Below are 22,221 nucleotides of genomic sequence, written 5' to 3'. Positions count from 1 at the left end.
ATATAAGTGCCACAACTGCAAAAAGTCCAGAGAAAAAGTACCACTATGCAGCTTTTTAAAAATAATGAGGTGAATTTAAAAGACAGTCACACCAACTTGCAGGTTATTAAAAACTCACTCAACTGTTCAAAGAGGTAGATCAGCTAAGATAGTAAAAAGAGAATGTTCACCCTGGTGGTCAGCAGGAGCCTCTAATCTGGGTTTACACTTTGTGTTTTCTTACCAATTTTCAGAACCACTATACGGTAAAAGTTGTGGTGGGCCAAAGAATCCTAACATTCCTTACACCCAACATTTTTAACATTAAAAGATATTAAAGATAAAACCTAAGTCTCAACAAATTTGATTCACTGGTGGCATTAGAAAGATTCTAAAACAAGCACAATTTTGATATTGCTATGCCTCCTGCAACTCTTGGAGTAGGAGGATACAAGGATCACCAAGCCAAAGCAGAATGAACAGCTGCAAATGGAAATCACATGTGAGGAAAAGGCAGCAATCTGGAAAGCTTTACACAATCACTTGAAGAGAAACTGCAAAGGTTTTACTCTACTTTCTTTTTCTGTAATCAAAAAAGAAAAAAGTTCAGCTTTCTGAAATCCTGATCCGTTTAATTCACTGAAGGCCAGTAGGGCCTGATGAAAAGACTACATAAGTAAAAATACTATGTGTCACATAGATCTTAAATTCCAGCTTTTCTACTTATTTCTTCTTGTAACCTTGGCTAAGTTTTTTAACCTCTCCAAACCTTAGTTTCCTCATCTATAAAGTGGAGATGATAACACCCATCTTGCGAAATTACTATGAGAATTAAAGACAGGATATATAAAAAGTTTAGGCATAACATCAAGCCCATGACAACTGCCATTTATTGAGTATAGTGCCTACCCTAGGCACTCAATAGTGGCAGCTACTACTAGTTATGCATATTTAATCTTTCCCAGTCTTGGGTTCTTGTTTCTTTTAAGGCAGATCCACTTACTGTCTGCCTCCGTTCTTTTCTAAGTTTCTCTTTACAACTATGTGGTCCCACTTGTGAGGTTTCTGCCTCTTGAAAACCTGAAGATAACCTCTGGTATCATTAGGTGGATTGACAGCAGACACACTATAAAGCATTTTCATGAACATTATCTCATTTTCTGTGAAATTCATTAAAGACACTAGGGTTTGCCTTTTCAAGGACCAAGTATGTTATTCCTATGTGAAGGTATGAAAGTATACATATACACTATAAAATTATGCAGGTATGCCTTGAAGATACTGTTTTTTACATTGTTTGAATTTCAGATATCTGGATTCTCTCTGAAAATTTTAAGTTTAATTGATATAAACAGAAGCTGGATTTTAACATTCTAATAACAATTAACTGACACTGTCATTCTTTTTTTTTTTTTTTGAGATGGAGTTTCACTCTTGTTGCCCAGGCTGGAATGCAATGGCGTGATCTCAGCTCACTGCAACCTCCACCTCCCAGGTTCAAGCAATTCTCCTGCCTCACCCTCCCAAGTAGCTGGAACTACAGGCACGCTCCACCATGTCTGGCTAATTTTTTGTATTTTTAGTAGAGACAGCTTTTCACCATGTTGGCCAAGCTGGTCTCAAACTCCTGACCTCAGGTGATCCACCCACCTCGGCCTCCCAAAGTGCTGGGATTACAGGCGTGAGCCACCATGCCCAGCCGATGCTGTCAATCTTATAAAGCATCAGGTAACCCATTCTCAAGCTTTTGTCCATTAGCCAGAAGAATTCTTCAGATTCTGATTTTCTCTATAAAAAATTCTGAAACAAAAACTGTCCTATTTACAAATGACTAAAAATCAAAATGCAGAAACTGGAATTGATACAAAACCATATTTTTAAAAAATCAATTCAAATAAAGTCTTACCATATATGGGCTAGTAAGGTAGAAGGTAAACCTGTTTTCAAGAATATTTCACGGACCTCCAATCCAGACACAAATCCGTCCATATCTTTATCGGTTTTCAGGAAGATTTCATCATATTTAGCTTTTTCTGCAGGGGATACAACCCACTACAGGGGGGGAAAAAAACAGTATTTCTGCCAAAATGAAACAAACTTTGAAGTGTCACTCTTTCAATCCATTACAATATCCATCACAAATTCTGAACAATTCTACCCTACTAACTCAGAGCAACAATGTATCACTACCACATGACATCTCAAGATCAAAATGCTGTGGTGAAGAGAAAATAACAGAAGAAAATACAGGTCAGTTAGGACTTATCCATAGGTGCACATTTTTTCTTTTTTTAAGAAATGAGTAAATTCAAACATAGTTAACTCTTGACTTATTAATGCCCACATTAATGTAGGTAACTGAAAGTCTGTATAAACAAAATACTCAGATAATTCTCAATCTTTATTTTTTATAGTTTGACCCAGCAGTGTTAACCATAGCCAAACTGGCTGATTTGCATATCCTGTCATTATCTTCCTTTACTCAATCTGACAAGAGGCAGGCTGGGGGCAGAAAAAAAAAAGCCTTGGACAACCCAGAATTCGATAATTTGATCCCAAAGAATCAAGAGTTAACTAGATATTAAACAAAAATAAAAACAACTATTAATTATGCCAGGGCAAACATGCCATGTTAGCATGGAGCATCTTCCATTTCTAACTTTAATTCCAGGGAGATCAAAATAAAGCCAACAAAACATCCATATGACCCAAGGCCTAATGTAGAAGGAATATCTGTCTTCTCTGGAGTATCACATTATGCAGGTTCAACCAGATGGTGTTCTAAAATTTTTATCCTTTTAATTGCTCTATCTTTGTCAAATAGTCAACTGTTAAATGCCATGCACTTTGTTAAAAAAAAAATCCTTTAACACTGATAAATCTATACCTGTCTTAATGGCGCTTTGGTAGGTAAAATGCCTACAGATGGTAAGGAGTGGTAAGATTCCTTGGCTGATGCTGAAGAGGGGATCAACCGCACAGAGCCTGATATACTGACCGTTTTTCTCTTAGATGGTGGCACCAAGGCTGGAGGCAAGGACATTGGCACAGGTTCTTTCTCCAGTGCACAGTATACCAAAAACATGGCCTTCAAAATAAATGAACCAGGGTCATATATATTAAAAGCACTTAACATTCACCCACTAAACTGATTACTGTTCAATGATAAATCATCTTCGGGCTCTCAAATCCTTTTTTAAGAAATTGGGCTGGGAGGGAAAGAAGAGGAAAATGAGGGAGGGATGAAAAAAAGGATGGAGAAAAAGAAAGAAATAAAAACTAAGAAATTTTTAGGAAGATATCCTTAGTAAAAATTTAGAGATGTACCCTTCAACTAAAGTTCTTGCAATGTCAAAGGTAAACAACAATGTGAGAAGACAACATCTGCAAAGAAAGAATTACTCTCCCTAATATATAAAGAGCTCCTAAAAATTAACAGAAAAAAAAAGTCCAACAGAAAAATGGAAAAAGAGTTTGGAGAGATATTTTACAGACAAGCAAATCCCTTAAATGGTCCATTCTTTAACATAAAAAAATGCCCAATCTCAGATGAAAACTGTAAGTTAAAACTATACTGAAATACCATTTTCTACCTAATTGGCAAAAACTCAGTTTCATAATATACTTTGCTAGCTAAACTGTGGGGAAATTCTCTTACACTGCTGGTGGGAGCTGAGGGGTAGCAGACTATGCTACCCCAAAACATTCCACTTTGGCATAAGGATTATTTGGAACTGAAAGCAACTGAGAAGTAGTAGCATCAAAAAAAAAAAAAAAAAAAAAAAAGTTCTCTGCCCTCCTTCTATATGCCTAAAAGCAGGATATAAATTTACAAAGGTGTCCCTCTTGCCCTCTCTACAGGGAAGGATAACAGTTCCTGCCCAAAATGACTTCAGACCCTTATCAGCCTAGAGGTGTCGCCAGAAGAATTATATAACAAACTTTACGCTGCTCGTGGGAATGCAAAGTAGTTCAGCCATTGTAGAAAAGTTCAGTGATTTCTCAAAGAACTCAAAGCAGAATTACCAATGACTCAGCAATCCCATTACTGGGTATATACCCAAAGGAATATAAATTGTTTATCATAAAGACATATGCACACATATGTTCATCACAGCACTATTCACAATAGCAAAGACATGGAATCAACCTAAATGCCCATCAATGGTAGACTGGATTAAAAAAATGTGGTACATATACACCATGGAATACTACACAGCCATAAAAAACAACAAGATCATGTCCTTTGCAGCAAAATGGATACAGCTGGAGGCCATTATCCTAAGCAAACTAACACAGGAACAGAAAAACAAATACCATATGTTCTTGCTTCTAAGTGGGAGCTAAACATGGAGTAAATGTGGTCACAAAGAAGGGAACAACAGACATGGGGCCAATGTGAGGGTGGAGGGAGGAAGAGGTTCAAAAAACTACCTACCATTTATTAATTGAATGACAAAATAATCTGCACACCAAACCCCGTGACATGCAATTTACCTATATAACAAACCTGTACATGTACCCCTGAACCTAAAATAAGAGTTAAAAAAATTCATTGTTCTTTGTTAAAGATGCTATATTAGGCTAAGCTCTTTTCTTTTGCAGTAAAGAGTTTAATTGATGCAAAACTGGCCACACCACACAGAAGATAGAGTTATTACTCAAATCAATCTCCCCAAGAATTTGGCAGCTAGGGCTTTTCAGACAGTTTGGGGAAGGGGTGGGGGTGGCTAGGCAATGGGTGCTTGCTGCTGACTGGTTGAGGGTGCAATCATGGGGTATGGGAAATGGTCCTCCTGTGCATTGAATGGCTTCTGGGTGGGACCACAGGAGCAAGTCCAGGAGGGAGCCATGGTTGTCAGACATGCAAAAAACTCCAAGTGCAGGGCAGCTTGTCTTGATTCCAGGGTGTAGAAAAGGCATAAGGGAGGCTCCATTGAAGATTCAGTAGGAAAATTACATGACCTCGCTGTGAGTGCCTGGCCCGTGGCTGGATGTCAGAAGCTGCTCTTTTTCTCTTTCTCACTGGATCACTCAAGAGATGGCCAAGGAAGTATTCCTAATAGCTCAGAGTTTGGAGAGGATGTGTTCTGGTATTTTTGGGCTTCAGCTAGCTGTGGTGGTGGGAGGATTGGGCACAACGTGGGACATAAGGCTCCCAACTGCTGCCCTGCAGGAGCCAGGGCACTCCTGGGCAGCTCCTAGGATGGAAAGGCCACACTGGCGGGCTGTATTTTAGTCCGTTTTTGTATTGCTATAAATAAATACCTAAGGCTGGGTAATTTATAAAGAAAACAGGCTTAACTGGCTCACAGTTCTGCAGGGTGTACCAAGATGGCTCCAGCATCTGCCTCTTATGAGGCTTCAGGGGGCATCCAATCATGGCAGAAGGCAAAGGGGTGCAGACATGTCACATGGCAAGAGCAGGAGCAAGAGCAAACCTGAGTTGTAAGCCACCTATTTGACAGTTACTCTTTTCCTGAGTTTCTTCCATGTATATATGAAATATACATGTTAATAAACTTCTGTTTTTCTCTTTTGTTACACGGTTCTCAGCCAAGAACTTAAAAGGGTATAGGAAAAATTATTTTTCTTCCCCTAACATGCTCAAATTGATATCACCCCTATGAAAGGCAAACTGGCAACATCTACCAAATTGCAAATGTATTTCCCCTTCGGCTCTGCAAACCTACACCTGGGAATCTATCCATATGAAATGCCGTATGAAAAAGATTATTAATTGCAGCACTGTTTGTATCAGCACCCAAATGCCCATCTACAAAACCTGGTTTAAAAAATTATGGTATACTCTACACTAGGAAGTTAAGGTAAAAAAATTATTTTAAAAAATGGTATATCCATATAATGAAATACTATAAAGCATTAAAAAAAATCATAAAGAACATTGTGTGTCTTAACTGTGGTGGTGCCTTCAGGCATATAATTGCCAAAACTCATCAAATTATATACTTAAATTGGATGCAGTTTGTTGTGGGTAGCCTTGAATAATGCTAACCAGGAAAAAAAGAATCATGGAGCTCTCACAGTGAAAAGATATCCAAGAAAAACTGTTAACTATGAAAAAGTATAGTGTTGAACAGTCTGTTTAGTGGGTTATCTTTTGTGGTAAGGAGGAAATAATTAGTTATATTTGTTTATATTTGCATTAAGAAATTCTAAGATAGGCTGGGTGTGGTGGCTCATGCCTGTAATCCTAGCACTTTGGGAGGCTGAGGTGGGTGGATCACCTGAGGTCAGGAGTTCGAAACCAGCCTGGCCAACATGGTAAAACTCCATCTCTACTAAAAATACAAAAAAATTAGCTAGGCATGGTGGCGCATGCCGTAATCCCAGCCACTTGGCAGGCTGCGGCAGGAGAATTGCTTGACCTTGGGAGGTGGATACTGCAGTGACCTGAGACTGTGCCACTGCACTCCAGCCTGGGCAACAGAGAGAGACTCCATCTCAAAAAAAAAAGAAAAATAAAAAAAAAGAAATTCTAAGATAAATAAGAAATTAAGAAAATTAGTCATAGAATAGGGATAAATGGGGCAACTGACAGCAGGGGTGGAACTGAGATTTTTTTCACTGCATATCTTCTTATATTGATTCTTGAACCACGACAAGTATTTTTAATATATAAAGCACTTGCACAAAATGGGAAAAATTTGCATACAGACTGTCCCAGAATATATCCTCTTCATTTTAAAGCATTCAAGGTACCTTCAAGCCTTTCAGAGCATGAAAGTTTTCCATAACTATCTTTTAGCATATGAAATTACTCAAACTAACCTGGAACCTCTAGAAAGAGTCCAGCAACCACGAAAAGAAAGCTTGCATGTTTCTTAAATTTTTCTTTCTTTCTTTTTTTTTGGTTGGTTTGTTTTTTGCCCAGCACAGTGATGCAATCTTGGCTCACTACAACCTCTGTCACCTGGGCTCAAGCCTTCCTCCCACCTCAGCCTCCCAAGTAGCTGGGTCTACAGGTAAATGCCACCAAATCCAGCTAATTTTTTTTTTCTTTAAAGAGATGAGGATTAGCCATGTTGCCCAGGCTGGTTGGTCTCCAACTTCTGAGCTCAAGCGATCCACCCACCCCAGCCTCCCAAAATGCTGGGATTACAGGTGTGAGCCACTGCACACAGTCTCTTACTACATTTTTTCTTCCAGTGAAAATTACAATTTTCCCCAAGAGAAAATTTGCATATAATCATATACTAAGTTTTGTGGGGCTTTCACATCTATTTATATATTTATTTAATTTGTTTATTTATTAATTTATTGACAAAGGCTCACTCTGTTGCCCAGGCTGGAATGCAGTGGCGAGAACACAGCTTGCTGCAGCCTTAACCTCCCAGGCTCAAGTGAGTCTCTCACCTCAGCTTCCCAAGTAGCTGTGACTACATGCGTACGTCACCATGCCTGGCTAATTTTTTTATGTTTTGCAGAGATGGGGGTCTTACTATGTTGCTCAGGTAGGTATCAAACTTCTGGGATCAAGTAAGACACCACACCCAGCCCCTCAAATCAGTATTTATTGAGCACTCAATGCAACAACACTCATCACTGATTTCCAGGATTACTAATCTCATTTTACAAATGAAGACACTGAAGCTAAGATGCTAAGTAACTTGCCCAATATAATATTTTTAAGAAGTGATACAGTGGGGTTCAAACCAAGATCTTCTGGCTACAAAGCTCTTGTTTTTTCCAAATTTGATCAGCTTTATTAGCAGCACATATGTAATCTTACAATACCACGCTGTCCTTTACAACTGATAAAACTAAACTTAACCCATTGGTACCCAAATTTTAGCAGGCATCAGAATTACTTGGACAGCATGATAAAGCACAGATTTCTGGCCCCTGCATTCAGAATTTTCTAACCAGCAAGGTTGGGCCTGAGAATTTGCATTTTTAACAAGTTCCCAAATGATGCTGATGCGGTTTGTCCAGGAACTACACTTAACCAATAATTCTCCTCTCCCTTTTCACTAGCCAACCTGGAAGAATTCAATTTCAGTTTTAGAAACAAACAAACTTTCTATTTCCAAAAGCCTGAAACTCCAGAAAGAAAACAATCTGGCTAACATACACTTCCAAGCAAATTCACAATATATACACTGTGAAATTGTCAGAATAGCACTGAGCTAAGAGAAGTGCCTAGTGTACACATTAACAGTCAGCACTTCTCTTACTGCAGATGGGAGTCATTTCCTGGAAAAGTGGACACTAGAAGCGAAAAAGCAACATTAGCCATCTGCTGCCAATAGACACATTTTTATGCAAGTTAAAAATATATATTATTAATTTCATGTTGCCTTGAAAATAGTTTCCCTGGCAAAACTAAAGCCAAAAATTATACCGCCAAATAAAAGAGCAAAAGTGAACAGAATACTTTTAATACTGCTGGGTTGTTATTTTCTTTTCTTATTATATTGTACTTATTCCTATTAAAAGTATGCCACTGAAACAAAAGCAATTAAACCAAATGCACCATATTTACACACACCAAAAAAATCAGGCTAGTAACTAGTTGTCAAACTGAAACATACTAGCAAGTGCATTTACACAGAAAGAGACACTTAAGGAAGAAGTATTTAGAATGTCTTTTTATTTCAAAGTAAAAGTATAAACAATTTTATTAATAAGAATAACAAAAGTATCAAATTCCTGAGACAGGAGGGAAAGAGGGGATTTAATTTTACTGTTGCAATCAGTTACTAACAGCTGCCCACTTTCTCTGATATTTTTTCATTTTCCATGCTTTTAGGCAGTATTTCTCAAATTTTAGTCACCATGAGAATCACCTGGAGGGCTTTTAATTCTTGGGCAAAGCCCAAGACTTTGGTGAAACCCCGTCTCTACTAAAAATACAAAAATTAGCTGGGCGTGGTGGCAGGTGCCTATAATCCCAGCTACTCTGGAGGCTGAGGCAGGAGAATTGTTTGAACCTAGCAGGTGGGGGTTGCAGTGAGTCAAGGTCTCACCACTGCACTCCAGTCTGGGTGACAGAGTGAGACTTTGTTTCAAAAAAAAAAAAAAAAAAAAAAAGGTGAAAAGATCGCTCAGTTTTACAACCTAATAGGAGGAGGATACAATGTGATACACGCTAATACACACAAAAACAGCTCCTCTATACATCTCTAAGTGCCAAAAACTCTTCACATAATGAAGACCCAAACAAATATTACTGACAAAAGCTTAAGCCACTTTCAGTCTAAGAACTTACCTGACAGAAAAATTTAAGACTTAGTAAGAATGTAAAAACCAACAGATAGATACGCAGACAAACGGCAAAGTAAAAAGGACATGAGTCTACACTTCCAGAGAATAGAGTAGGAAAAGGGAAAAAGTAACTTTACAGTGGCGAAATCTGGCAAACACTTAAGTGAAGGTTAACATCAACAGTGATGTCACATGGGTATCATGTACCCCCAATATAATGTGATGATGACAAAAGCATTACACCTCCATGTTATTCTTTGCAAAAACTCATTTGTCCAGTCTAGTCATGAGAATAGCATCAGACAAACCTAAGTTGGGAGACATTCTGCAGGATATCTACCCAGTATTCCTCAAAGATGTCAAGGTCATAAAAAGCAAGGCAAGACTGACAAACTCATATACCAGAGAGATTGAAAACATGACAACTAAATGCAATGTGATACCCTAGATTGGATCCTGTGACAGAAAGGAAAAACTGGTGAAACCCAAATAAAGTCTGGAGTTAATAATGCACCAATGTTTTTTTTTTTAGTTTTGACAGATGTACCATGGTAATGTAATATGTTAATAAGAGAAAACAGCGAAGGGGAATGGAAAACTGTGCTCTCTGCAACTTTTCTACAAATCTAAAATCACTCCAAAATTTAAAGTTCATTAGGAAAAAAAAAAAAAAAAAAGAGCATGACTCTAGAAGGCTCAGGTTAGCCTGGGTTGTAAGCCAGTAACTGCTGTGCTTCAAGAAGCTAAATTACAGGATCTTGTCAAACTCTAAATCTACAAAAAAACATGAGCATAGGCTCATTCACCAAATACTAGATTCCTAGATTTACGGGCCTTTTCTTTAAAATAAAAAGCAGTAGTTTCAGCCCTAATAAAACAAAGAACTATTTCACAAAATAGGACTACACACTTGCAGAACTTACCCCATAAAGAGAATAAACTTTAACATAATTATCAGTCACTTCTCTTGATTCACTGGCAGTAGCATAATTTTAGATACATTTCTAGTTTTCAAATCATAACAGAAAAATTTGGCCCTTTGACTGGGCACGGTGGCTCACGTCTGTAATCCCAGCACTTTGGGAGGCCAAGGGAGGTGGATTACCTGAGGTCAGGAGTTTGAGACCAGCCTGGCCAACATGGCGAAACCCCACCTCTACAAAAAATACAAAAATTAGCCAGGTGTAGTGGCGGGCACCTGTAATCCCAGTTACTCAGGAGAGTGAGGCACAAGAACAGACTGAACCTGGGAGGTGGAGGTTGCAGTGAGCCGAAATCACGCCACCATACTCCAGCCTGGGTGACAGACTCTCAAAAAGAAAAAGAAAAATTTGCTCCTTTTACAAAATATCACCTTAATGCTCCATCAGAGACTTTCTACAAAGCCAAACGGGCCAGAAGTTAAACTCAGAAATATATTTCCAACATCCTTACAATCTAGTCAGATAATTCAACAATGAGTAAACAGAATACTGATACACAATCATAGATATTTTAAAAATCCAGATTCAAGGGGGTAGATATGATTTTTTAAATCTATTTTTATGTATGTACATACACATATACATTATACATTCCACGTACACAAAACTCTCTGAAGTCATTTTAGTTGTGGCCAGAATACCCACGGCCATGCCAAGGCCTAACTTTTACAAATTTACTTTAAAAAAAAAAAAACCAAAAAACTAAAGGATATTCTAGATTCTGGATTTTTAATTAAACTACTGGGTTTCTGAGAATATGAACAAGCATTTACATCTGAAAAGAAACAAGGGCCATTCATCAAAGGTTCACATGGCAACAGAAGTTACACAGGTTAGAATCTTTAACTTCATTTATTCTAATTAAAAAGATAAACCAACCAAAAATCCCATTTATGCTATAAAAGAAATGGGTTAAGAATTTTAAAAGTAAGTCTAAACATAAAGACTCAAGTTCAATCAAGTTTTGGTTAATTACTGAAATAAGTTACTCTTAAAAAAATCTATACTGAAATTCAACACACCAATTTAGAGTCTCTCTTTAACTTCATTTTCATTTCTTCCCATTCAAAAAAAATAAACACAAAGCAGACACGGGGTCTTTAAAACAAACAAACAAAAAGCATTTAACCCAAGGGGAAATGGGCAAGAATTTTAAAGGTAAGTCTTGAACAAAAAGATTCCTGTGTTCAAGTCAGTTTTGATTATCTAGTAAAATAAGACCTAAACTTGTATTATACTTCAACAAACCAAAATCCTGGCAGAGTATCAACTGCCATTAGGCCAAAAGGACTGATCATATAAATAAGTACATTATATTTTATTATTTAGGAGGATAATTTAAAATGTTCAGATCTTAGCTATGTCACTACTGCAAAAGTATTTTTTAAATTACTACAATTTTCAAGGAAGAATGATACCAGCTCTCAAAATTCAGTTTTGTAAAATATTGATGCTTGTAAATAAATAAAAACAAATCAATGGCTTGCAGTTGTAGTTACACTAGCTATCGTGCAGTAATTATAATTTTTAAAAAGAGTACAGATTATGTTGCTCTATTTATTAAAGTAAAAGGATAAAAAAAGATTTATCAGACAAATTCTAACCAAAAGAATACTAGTTATTAATATTGAACAAAACTGGAAGAAAAATACCAAAATCAAAAGAACTAAATTAACTGAGCAAAATCTAGAATTTGAGTCACAAAAAATGTTCTAAGGTCTTCTGGAATTAGAACATGAGTGGAGGCCAGGCACGGTGGCTCACGCCTGTAATCCCAGCACTTTCGGAGGCCGAGACGGGCAGATCATTAGGTCAGGAGATCGAGACCATCCTGGCAAACACGGTGAAACCCTGTCTCTACTAAAAATACAAAAAAAATTAGCTGGGCTTGGTGGCAGGCGCCTGTAGTCCCAGCTACTCAGGAGGCTGAGGTAGGAGAATGGCATGAACCCGGGAGGCGGAGCTTGCAGTGAGCCGAGATGGCGCCACTGCACTCCAGCCTGGGGGACAAAGCGAGACTCCATCTCAAAAAAAATAAAAATAAAGAACATGAGGGGGAAGAAAATAAGTAAAAATAATCTAAAGGACTCATTTTGCTAGAGTAAGGGCTGAAAATCTTGTTTTCAATATAGGAGAAATAAGTACAAGTACAGGAAAAGGGGCACAGGGTGAGAATCCCCCACCCAAAATGCTTGGGACCAGAAGTGTTTTGGATTTTTTCGGATTTTGGAATATTATCTTTTTTTTTTTTAGATTTTGGAATATTATATTTTGGGGATGGGACCCAAGTCTAAACACGAAATTCATTTATGTTTCATATAAGCTTTGTATACATAATCTAAGATAATTTTATACAATCTTTTTAATAATTTTGTGCATGAAACAAAAATTTTGACTGCAACTTATCACATGAGACCAGGAGTGGAATTTTCCACTTTGTGGGTCATGTCAGTACTCAAAAGTTTCAGATTTTGAAGCATTTCAAATTTCGGATTTTCAGATTAGGGATGCTCAACCTGTATTAACTATTAATGAAACAAGACATTATAACAAAATTTCCACATTAACTGGGAGGCGGGGTAAGGGAATGAATCACAACTTGATAATAAGCAACAGTAAGAAACAGAGAAAATAAAAATGTAAAATAAATAGGTAAAGAAGGGAAAATCAAATCAATATAAGTGCTATTATCTTAAAAACTATCCAATTAGGTAAAGCATTAAAATATAGAAATCTGCCATTTTCAAGAGACATACACAACAAACATAAGAAATATCAGGTAATTCAAAAAAAGAGGGAACAGGAGAAGCAGTATTAAAATCACACAAGCTAGAGTTTAAAACTAGGAAAAAATTCTGAAGAACATGGATACAGGGAGAAAGCAAATGTGACAAAATGGTTAACAAGTAAATCTAGGAGAAGATAAAGGGGTGTCTACTATTCAAAACAAAATTCAAGGTAGTAATTTCCTACAAATGTATTTATTATTCAAAAATTATTCTTTTAATAAAGGTTTTTATTAAAAAAAAAAAAAAAGGCCAGTTACCTGGGAATAGGCTCCAGGCATATAAGATAAACTGTGTTTATTCATTTACCTTAGCATACACTACTGTTTATCAAATGATGACACTACTATTCCCCATCTATTCTAACTATATTTTTGTCTCGGGCCAGAAGAGGTGGCTCATGCCTGTAATCCCAGCACTTTGGGAGGCCGAGGAGAGTGGATCACCTATTATCAGGAGCTCGAGACCAGTCTCGCAAACATGGCGAAACCCTGTCTCTACTAAAAATATAAAAATTAGCCGGGGGTGGTGGTGCATGCCTGTAATCCCAGCTCCTCAGGAGGCTGAGGTGGAAGAATCACTTGAACCCAGGAGGCCGAGGCTGCAGTGAGCCGAGATCCCACCACTGCACTCCAGCCTGAGTGACAGAGTGAGACTCCGTCTAAAAAAAAAAAATTTTGTCTTTAGGAGAAAAAAAATCCCTCATTATATTGTACCACTGCAAAGATTTTGCACCAATATTCTTACCACAAAAACCATTTATGAGAAGTTTATGTGTAGGGTTTGACGATGTTTCAATGTATATCATCACTGAAATCTCTTCAATATGGCCCCATTCCCAAAACAATGGCTCAACCCCTGAAATGCGACTGAGATAACTTTTGTCACACCGCGAGGGAGTATCCTTTGCCATTTCCCAACTATTATCCAAATTAAAATTAAAAAGATTAGGGACCTGTGAACATGAATTCAAGTCACTTTAAGTCTCTCTTTCTGCATTTTTTAAATGTGGTAATATGTATTCTGCCTATTTCATTTGGCTCTTGTGGAAAATGAGGAAAATTTAAGGAAGGGCCAAAAACAAAAGAAAAATAAGGACAAAGAGAAACTAAATAATCAGTACATTTGAGGCTGGGTGTGATGGCTCACGCCTGTAATCCCAGCACTTTGGGAGGCTGAGGCGGGAGGATCACCTGAGGTCAGGAGTTCAAGACCAGCCTGGCCAACATGGTGAAATCCTGTCTCTACTAAAAATACAAAAATTAGCCAGATGTGGTGGTGCACTTCTGTAATCCCAGCTACTTGGGAGGCTGAGGCGGGAGAATCGCTTGAACCTGGGAGGCGGTGGTTGCAGTGAGCCAAGATTGTGCCACTGCACTCCATCCTGGGTGACAGAGCAAGACTCTGTCTCAAAAATAAAAATAATAAAATAAAATAAAATAAATTTGATATAATGAATTTATAAAACTCTAATATCCTCCAAACAGAAATATTGCCATATCCATGGAATATATGTAAAATAGGTCATAAACTTGGGAACAAAGAAAGCCTTAACTAATTTTTTTAATTAGACATTTTATAGACTACATTTTTCTAGTTATAATCCAATCAAGTTGAAAGTATACATCAAAGTAACAAAAACCAACCAAACTTAACCACTTTAAAATTAGGAAACATATTCCTAACCAGATAATAAAACTAAAAATTATCTAAAAAGCTGTATAAAGGAGAAAACTTTGTACCAATATCTATGGAATCCCGCTAAACCTGTATTCAAGGGTGAATACATCCTTTAAATGATTTCAATATTAAAGACAAAGAGAAGTGAAGAAACATAATACTCATCTCCAAGAAATTTAAAATAAAAAGAATAAGAAAATATAACAGGGAAGTAAATGTTAAACATCATTAAATTAAAAGTCAAAACATAATAGAAAGGATAAGTAAATTCAAAAGATGGTTCTTCTAACAGATCAACAAACTAGACAAAATCAGATTAAGTAAAAATACAAGTGGGAGTATTCCCAAGACTTGGAGTGAGTAAAGAGAACAACCATGAAAGAGTAAAAGAAATTAATAATTCCTTACCAAAATAAAAAGAGAAAATTTGAGAGTAAAAGGGAAATTAGAAATTTACCACTGATGAATTCACAGCAAAGTTTTATCAAACCTTTAAGGAAGAGGTGAATACAACCACATTTGGAATTAACTATTCAATTACTAAGATGACATGTCTTCAGATAAAATGTCAAGACTTTTCTGCCTTCATAAATGAAGTGAAACTCAAGTGTTATTCATGTTTCCTTTTAATGAAATAAAAGGAAATGTGGAATTTGGGGGATACATTTGAAGCAAAATTATTCCATATTAGAAGCAGGTACTAAGATACCTGGTCAGGTTGTGATACAAAAGATACTATCTTTACAGTAATTATACAAAGTATACGTTCCTGTGTACCTTAAAGCCAGATAAAATGAAGATGGCAAAACACACATTTTCTGTTATCCATTTGTTTAGAAAATAAATATAAATTCTATATAGGAATGTTCAACCAGCCAGGCACAGTGGTTCATGCCTGTAATCCCAGCACTTTGGGAGGCTGAGGTGGGCAGATCACTTGAGGTCAGGAGTTCAAGACCAGCCTGGCCAATATGGCAAAACCCCATCTCTTCAAAAGATGCCAAAATTAGCCGGGCGTGGTGGCATGTGCCTGTAATCCCAGATACTTGGGAGGCTGAGGCACAAGAATTACTTGAACCTGGGAGGTAGAGGTTGTGGTGAGCCAAGATCGTGCCACTGCACTCCAGCCTGGATGACAGAGTAAGACTCTGTCTCAAAAAAAAAAAAAAAGTTCACCCAATAATCTGATGGGAATATAGTTTTCCTCTAAGGATGAACTAAAAGAAGATATTTGCACATGAGAAAACCATTAAGATAATGAAGATGTTAAGAGCATTAGATTACTTACAACTGCAAACTCATCTCTGTCAAGCATTCCATCGTGGTCAATATCACTCAACTCCCAAACCTTAAAAAGAGAAGAATTGAAAAAAGATTAATGTTCTTTCAGTTCATGTTCTACTTGAGGGCAAGGAAAGAAAGTATATGAGCTAGGAATGGTGGCTCATGCCCATATGGCCTCCCAGCACTTTGGGAGGCCAAGGCAGGAGGACCACTTGAGCCCAGGAGTTTGAGACAGCCTAGGAAACATAACGAGATCCCTTTACTACTTTATGATTTCAGAGATAAAACTATTCCTTACAACAAGACACCATGATACAGCCACAGAGTAAGTGGCAGATGTAATATACTGATGGTCTCTAGAAATTAACTCAAGCAAACAGGAGGTCAAGAGTGTACAGCACAAACTAAAAAAGGACCTACTTAAGGGGCTTACATATGTAATTAATTTCAACCACTCATTTTTACAGGGAATAACCAAATGCAGAAACAAGTTGGCAATAATTTTATACATTAAGTCAGAAAACAAAAAAATCCTATAATGATACAACTTTAAAATAAGATTTGTATATTTTTAACAAAGAGTTATACATGCTCCTGGTATAACAGATATAAAATTAAAATACATAAAAATTACATTTAGGAGTAAATAATATCTTACTCTTCCAAGAATATCCACAGGTAACTTAGAGTTGAGCAACACTGGTTTCACTTTATCACCAGATAGAAATCCATTCACTGGGCTTAAACTATCAAATATTGCATCATATTTGGCCTTATCTTCAGGCTACAATAAAAAACAAAATCACAAGTTAAATAATAGAGAAAAGGATTTAACTGCAGTTATAAAAATCAAGTCCTTAAAGAATAGACTACATATGTTTTTAAACTATCATTTAAAAAACATTTTTCGCTTTCATCAAAATATAATATTCATTGTAAAGATATGCAAGAAAAAAATACATAGGAAATAATTTCAAAGTGACTTTACCCAAGAGTCTGGTGTTGCCCATTCTTTTTGTAGCTGGAACACCATCTTTATTTTCCAACTACTGGGTTAGAATCAAAATATTTCAGAGGTAGAAGGGCTTTGAAGAACATCTAGTCCAACCCTCTCACTTAAATAGACCCAGAGCAAAAAAGTAACTTTTATAAGAACACACAGCTAATTAGTGACATTCCATGACTCTCTAAAGATGGTATGAGGTACAGTTCAAATAAATAAAATTTTTTTTTTTTTTTTCGAGACGGAGTCTTGCACTGTCGCCCAGGCTGGAGTGCAGTGGCACAATCTCGGCTCACTGTAGCCTCCACCTCCCGGGTTCAAGCGATTCTCCTGCCTCAGCCTCCTGAGTATCTGGGATTACCGGCACCTGCCACCATGCCCAGCTAATTTTCTTGTACTTTTAGTAGAGACGGGGTTTCACTATGTTGGCCAGGCTGGTCTCGAACTCCTGACCTCATGATCTGCCCGCCTCGCCCTCCCAAAGTGCTGGGATTACAGGTATGAGCCACAAATAAATTTTTAAAAATAAAATAATTAGGCCGGGCGCGGTGGCTCACGCTTGTAATCCCAGCACTTTGGGAGGCCGAGGCGGGCGGATCACGAGGTCAGGAGATCGAGACCATGGTGAAACCCCATCTCTACTAAAAATACAAAAAAATTAGCCGGGCGTGTTGGCGGGCGCCTGTAGTCCCAGCTACTCGGAGAGGCTGAGGCAGGAGAATGGCGTGAACCCGGGAGGCGGAGTTTGCAGTGAGCCGAGACTGCGCCACTGCACTCTAATCTGGGTGACGGAGCGAGACTCTGTCTCAAAAAAAAAAAAATAAAAAAAATAAAATAAAATAAAATAATTACTACAGGAATAAACATCAAGATTTCTCCATTTTTCCCAAAGCAATATTTCTTTTTCTTGTCAATAACAAGATATCTCCTAAAATTTTAAAAGTTATTTGTGTAACATGAAAAACTATTGTTCATTATTTGCCCAGTCAAGGCCATATTCCCACACTTTTAAAATTTAGTGCCCAGTCCACAGCATACAAAGACATACAAATAAAAATGGTTTTCAAAAAAATGTACACATTTATCAAAGCTCATTTGATCTGCTACAGTCTAAGCATTTTTAAATTATAAGTTTTGTAGTACGATATGATTTGGCTCTGAAAAACTATAATGCAAAATACCTATTTCTAAAAAGATTTCATAAAGAATTGTTTTAGAGTCATCTAGAAAATACATAGTTAACCAGAATTTTCAAGTAAGAAATAATACCAGTGGGGTAAACTATCTTTTAATCAAATACTTTAGTTAATACAAGATTATGACATCACCATTTTTCTTTACATTATAACAGATATACGAGTAGACCAATACTGTCACAAAACTGACAGAGCCGAAAGATCCCTCAGAAACACCAGTAATAGCTTCTCCCCTACCTTTCCTTAAACATATATGAAAGTCTAATGAAGATAACAATATATTTCAGAGGTAGAGAGACAGTGGATAGGAAGCAATGAAGGGGTGAGAGAATAGTTACAAAGTTTACTTACTTTTACAGCCCATGGGAGCTCAGCTGCAGAGGTTCCACTGATTAGCAAAGGACTACTGGTATCATGCTACAGAGGAAAGTAAAGCACAAGAGCTGAAATTCTCACATCAAGAAGCAATGAAGAAAAAATGGTTTTTGGATTTAAATATATTCATACAAAATGCTGGATCTCAATGCACACAGGACACTATTTTACATTTACTAGACCACCTAAGTAACAATAAAACAAAGTGACTATAATACCATATTTTTACTGTACCTTTTCTGGTTTTTATTTTGTTTCTGAGATGGAGTCTTGCTCTGTTGCCCAAGCTGGAGTGCAGTGGCGCAATTTCAGCTCACTGCAACCTCCATCTCCCGGGTTCAAGCGATTCTCTTGCCTCAGCCCCCAAGTAGCTGGGATTACAGGAATGCACCACCACACCCGACTAATTTTTATATTTTTAGTTGAGATGGGATTTCACCACGTTGGCCAGGCTGGTCTTGAACTCTTGACCTCAGGTGATCCACCTGCCTCAGCCTCCCAAAGTGCTGAGATTACAGGTGTGAGCCACCACGCCCAGCCCCTTTTCTGTTTAAATACACAAATACCATCATGTTACAATTGCCTACAGTATTCAGTACAGTATGGTATTCAGTGCTGTGTAAGTTTCTAGGCTAGGAGCAGCAGGCTATGTACCATGCAGCCCAGGTATGCTGCAGGCTATACTATCTAGGTTTGTACACTCTGATGTTTGCACAATGATGAAACTGCCTAATGATCCATTTCTCAGAATGTATCCCTGTTGTTAAGCAATGCATGACTGTAATGCAGGTAGGCAACAAATCCCTACATTAACCTTCTGACTACATGCCTAAGCATTAAAGTGCAGAAATTCTCTAAACTTAAGAAATTAAATTCTTAGTATGCAGACCAAAAACTTCTAAAATGTTGAGTTTAAAAACAAGCAACTAGTTACTGGGGAGGATCACTTCAGCCCAGTTCAAGGTGACAGTGAGCTATGATCGCAGCACTGTATTCCAGCCTGGGCAACAGAATGAGGCCATCTCTTAAAATTTAAAAAAAAAACAAGAGCAGCCATAAAATATCTGGGGAAAAAAAGGAGTGAGGTGGGGAGAACTAGGCATACTAGATTTAAAAAACATGTCACTAAATATGATACTTAAAACAATGTAACATCGGGCCGGGCGCGGTGGCTCACGCTTGTAATCCCAGCACTTTGGGAGGCCAAGGGGGGCAGATCATGAGGTCAGGAGATCGAGACCATGATGAAACCCCGTCTCTACTAAAAATACAAAAAATTACCCGGGCATGGTGGCGGGCGCCTGTAGTCCCAGCTACTCGGAGAAGCTGCGGCAGGAGAATGGCGTGAACCCGGGAGGCAGAGCTTGCAGTGAGCCAAGATTGCGCCATTGCACTCCAGCCTGGGCCACAGAGCGAGATTCCGTCTCCAAAAAAAAAAAAAAAAAACAAAAACAAACAAACAAAAAACAATGTAACATCAGCATATGGTATGGATAAATAGATCAATAGGTAAAAATAAAAATATCCAGTAAGCAATCAAAATACATATGAGAATTTGGCACACAATTGAGGTGGCATTTCAAAGGGAATGAAGAGACAGAAACTGAAGGATGGATTATTTAATAAACTGTATTGACTATACTTTCTGTAGGGTAGCCATCTTGAAAAAATATAAAGTTGAATCTAGGCTAGGTGTGGTGGCTCACGTCTGTAATCCCAGAACTTTGGGAGGCCAAGGTGGGCAGATCACCTGAGGAGTTCAAGACCAGCCTGACCAACATGGTGAAAAACCCTCTCTACCCCCCAAAAAAAAAATTAGCTGGATGTGGTGGCGGGTGCCTGTAATCTCAGCTACTCAGGAGGTTAAGGCAGGAGAATCACTTGAACCCAGGAGGTGGAGGTTGCAGACAGCTGAGATTGCACCACTACAGTCCAGCCTGGTTGACAAGAGTGAAACTCCCTTTCAAAAAAAAAAAAAATAGAATCTATACTCACATCCTAGATCAATACTAACTTAAACGTAAAAAATAAAAAATAAAAATTTTTAACCTGACAATTTATTTACACAAAAGACAATAATAAGCCAGGCTCAGTAGTACATGACAATTGTCCCAGCTATTTGGGAGGCTAAGGCAGAAGTATCACTTGTGCCCAGGAATTCAAGGCTAGCCTGGGCAACATAGTAAGATCCTGTCTCTTCAAAAAAAATAAGACAAATGACAAAATAGGAAAAAAAGACTTGCAACTCATATAGACAAAGAGTTAATGTCCTAATAATTAAAGAGGCCCCAGAATTCAGTAAGTAAAAGGGCAACAACCAAGAAAAATGGGCAAAAGCTATAAACAGACATTCACATAAAGGCAATGTAAACATAAGAAAAGCTTATAAGAAAGCTATTCTTATTAGCACAAGAAAAGCTATTCAACCTCACTCCATAAAACCAAAAGGATAAATTTAAAATTACATACTATCTGTCACCTATCAAACCGACAAAAGATCTAAAAGTTTAACCAAAGTATGCTAGCCAAAGTGTATAGAAACGCACTCAAACAATTGCTGGATGGAGGGTGAACTAGTACAACCACTATGGAAAGCAAGTTGACAAAATACATAGAAATTACAAAGGCAAAAACTTTTGAACAGCATTTCTACTTTTGGAAATTAGCACATATAAATACATTCGTGCACATGCAAAATAACATATGTCCAAGGTTATTATTTATTGTAGCATTTTTTTATAATGAAAGATTCAAAATAAACTAAAAGCCTATCAATAGAAAGTTAATTATCATAAACATAAGCAAAGAAATACTACACAGCTATAAAAAACAAAGTGGAAGCTTCTATGTAATGATATATAAATACCTCTAAAACTTAAAAAGCTACTTATAAAAGGTATAGAATTATGTGTATAGCAGGAGTCCCCAATCCCTGGGCCACAAACTGGTACCCGTCCATGGCCTGTTAGGAACTGAGCTGTATAGCAGGAGGTGAGCAGCTGGCAGGAAAGCATTATGGCCTGAGCTCCAACTCCTGTCAGATCAGCGGCGGCATTAGATTCTCATGGGAGCACAAACCTTATTGTGAACTGCGCATGTGAGGGATCTAGGTTGCATGCTACTTATAAGAATCTAATGCCTGATGATGTGGAACAGTTTCATTCTGAAACCATCCATCCCTCCCAGGTCCATGGAAAAATTGTCTTCCATGAAACCGGTCCCTGGTGCCAGAAAGGTTGGGGGCCGTTAATATATAGCATGCTACAATTAAAGTAAAATAAGAAAATAAGTATTTTTCTTTTTTTTTTTTTTTAAGACAGGGTCTTAAACCATCAACCAAGCTGGAGAGCGACGGTGTGATCACGGCTCATTGCAGCCTTGAGCTCCCAGGCTCAAATGATCCTCCCATCTCAGCCTCCCAAGTAGCTGGGACCAGACATGCACACCAACACACTCGGCTAAATTTTAGATTTTTTTGTAGAGATAGGGGTCTCGCTTTGTTTCCCAGCTAGTCTTGAACTCCTGGGCTCAAGTGATCCTCCCACTTCTGCCTCCCAAAGTGTTGGGATTACAGGCGTGAGCCACCTCGCCCAGCCTACAGTTTTTTACATATACATATATAATCACTCTGGAAGGATACACAAGAAATTAACTAAAAACAGCAGTAGCCAGTAGGGGAGAAAAGCCAAGTAGCTGAGTGAAAGGGC

The 22,221-nt window shown here is 37.7% G+C and overlaps 1 protein-coding gene across 31 annotated transcripts in view; it reads right to left on the bottom strand.

The window, feature by feature from the left end:
- EPS15 (epidermal growth factor receptor pathway substrate 15) overlaps nt 1–22,221 on the bottom strand; it is a 167,697-nt gene that overhangs the window by 86,764 nt on the left and 58,712 nt on the right. For 12 of the 31 annotated variants that reach the window (XM_055254773.2, XM_063627448.1, XM_063627470.1 and 9 more), the window contains 5 exons: nt 18,491–18,556; nt 16,599–16,724; nt 15,945–16,004; nt 2,867–3,067; nt 1,886–2,031 (listed from right to left, as the gene is read on the bottom strand). In XM_055254773.2, the coding sequence (XP_055110748.1) occupies nt 1,886–2,031; nt 2,867–3,067; nt 15,945–16,004; nt 16,599–16,724; nt 18,491–18,556 (599 nt within the window). Of the gene's footprint in view, nt 1–1,885; nt 2,032–2,866; nt 3,068–15,944; nt 16,005–16,598; nt 16,725–18,490; nt 18,557–19,795; nt 19,934–22,221 lie in introns of those variants that run through there. The other 19 variants (XM_055254776.2, XM_063627458.1, XM_063627464.1 and 16 more) reach the window with 4 other exon arrangements.

Source organism: Symphalangus syndactylus, chromosome 12 (genome assembly GCF_028878055.3).
Source record: "Symphalangus syndactylus isolate Jambi chromosome 12, NHGRI_mSymSyn1-v2.1_pri, whole genome shotgun sequence".
NCBI lineage: Eukaryota > Metazoa > Chordata > Mammalia > Primates > Hylobatidae > Symphalangus > Symphalangus syndactylus.
This window is presented reverse-complemented; position numbering and strand designations above follow the sequence as displayed.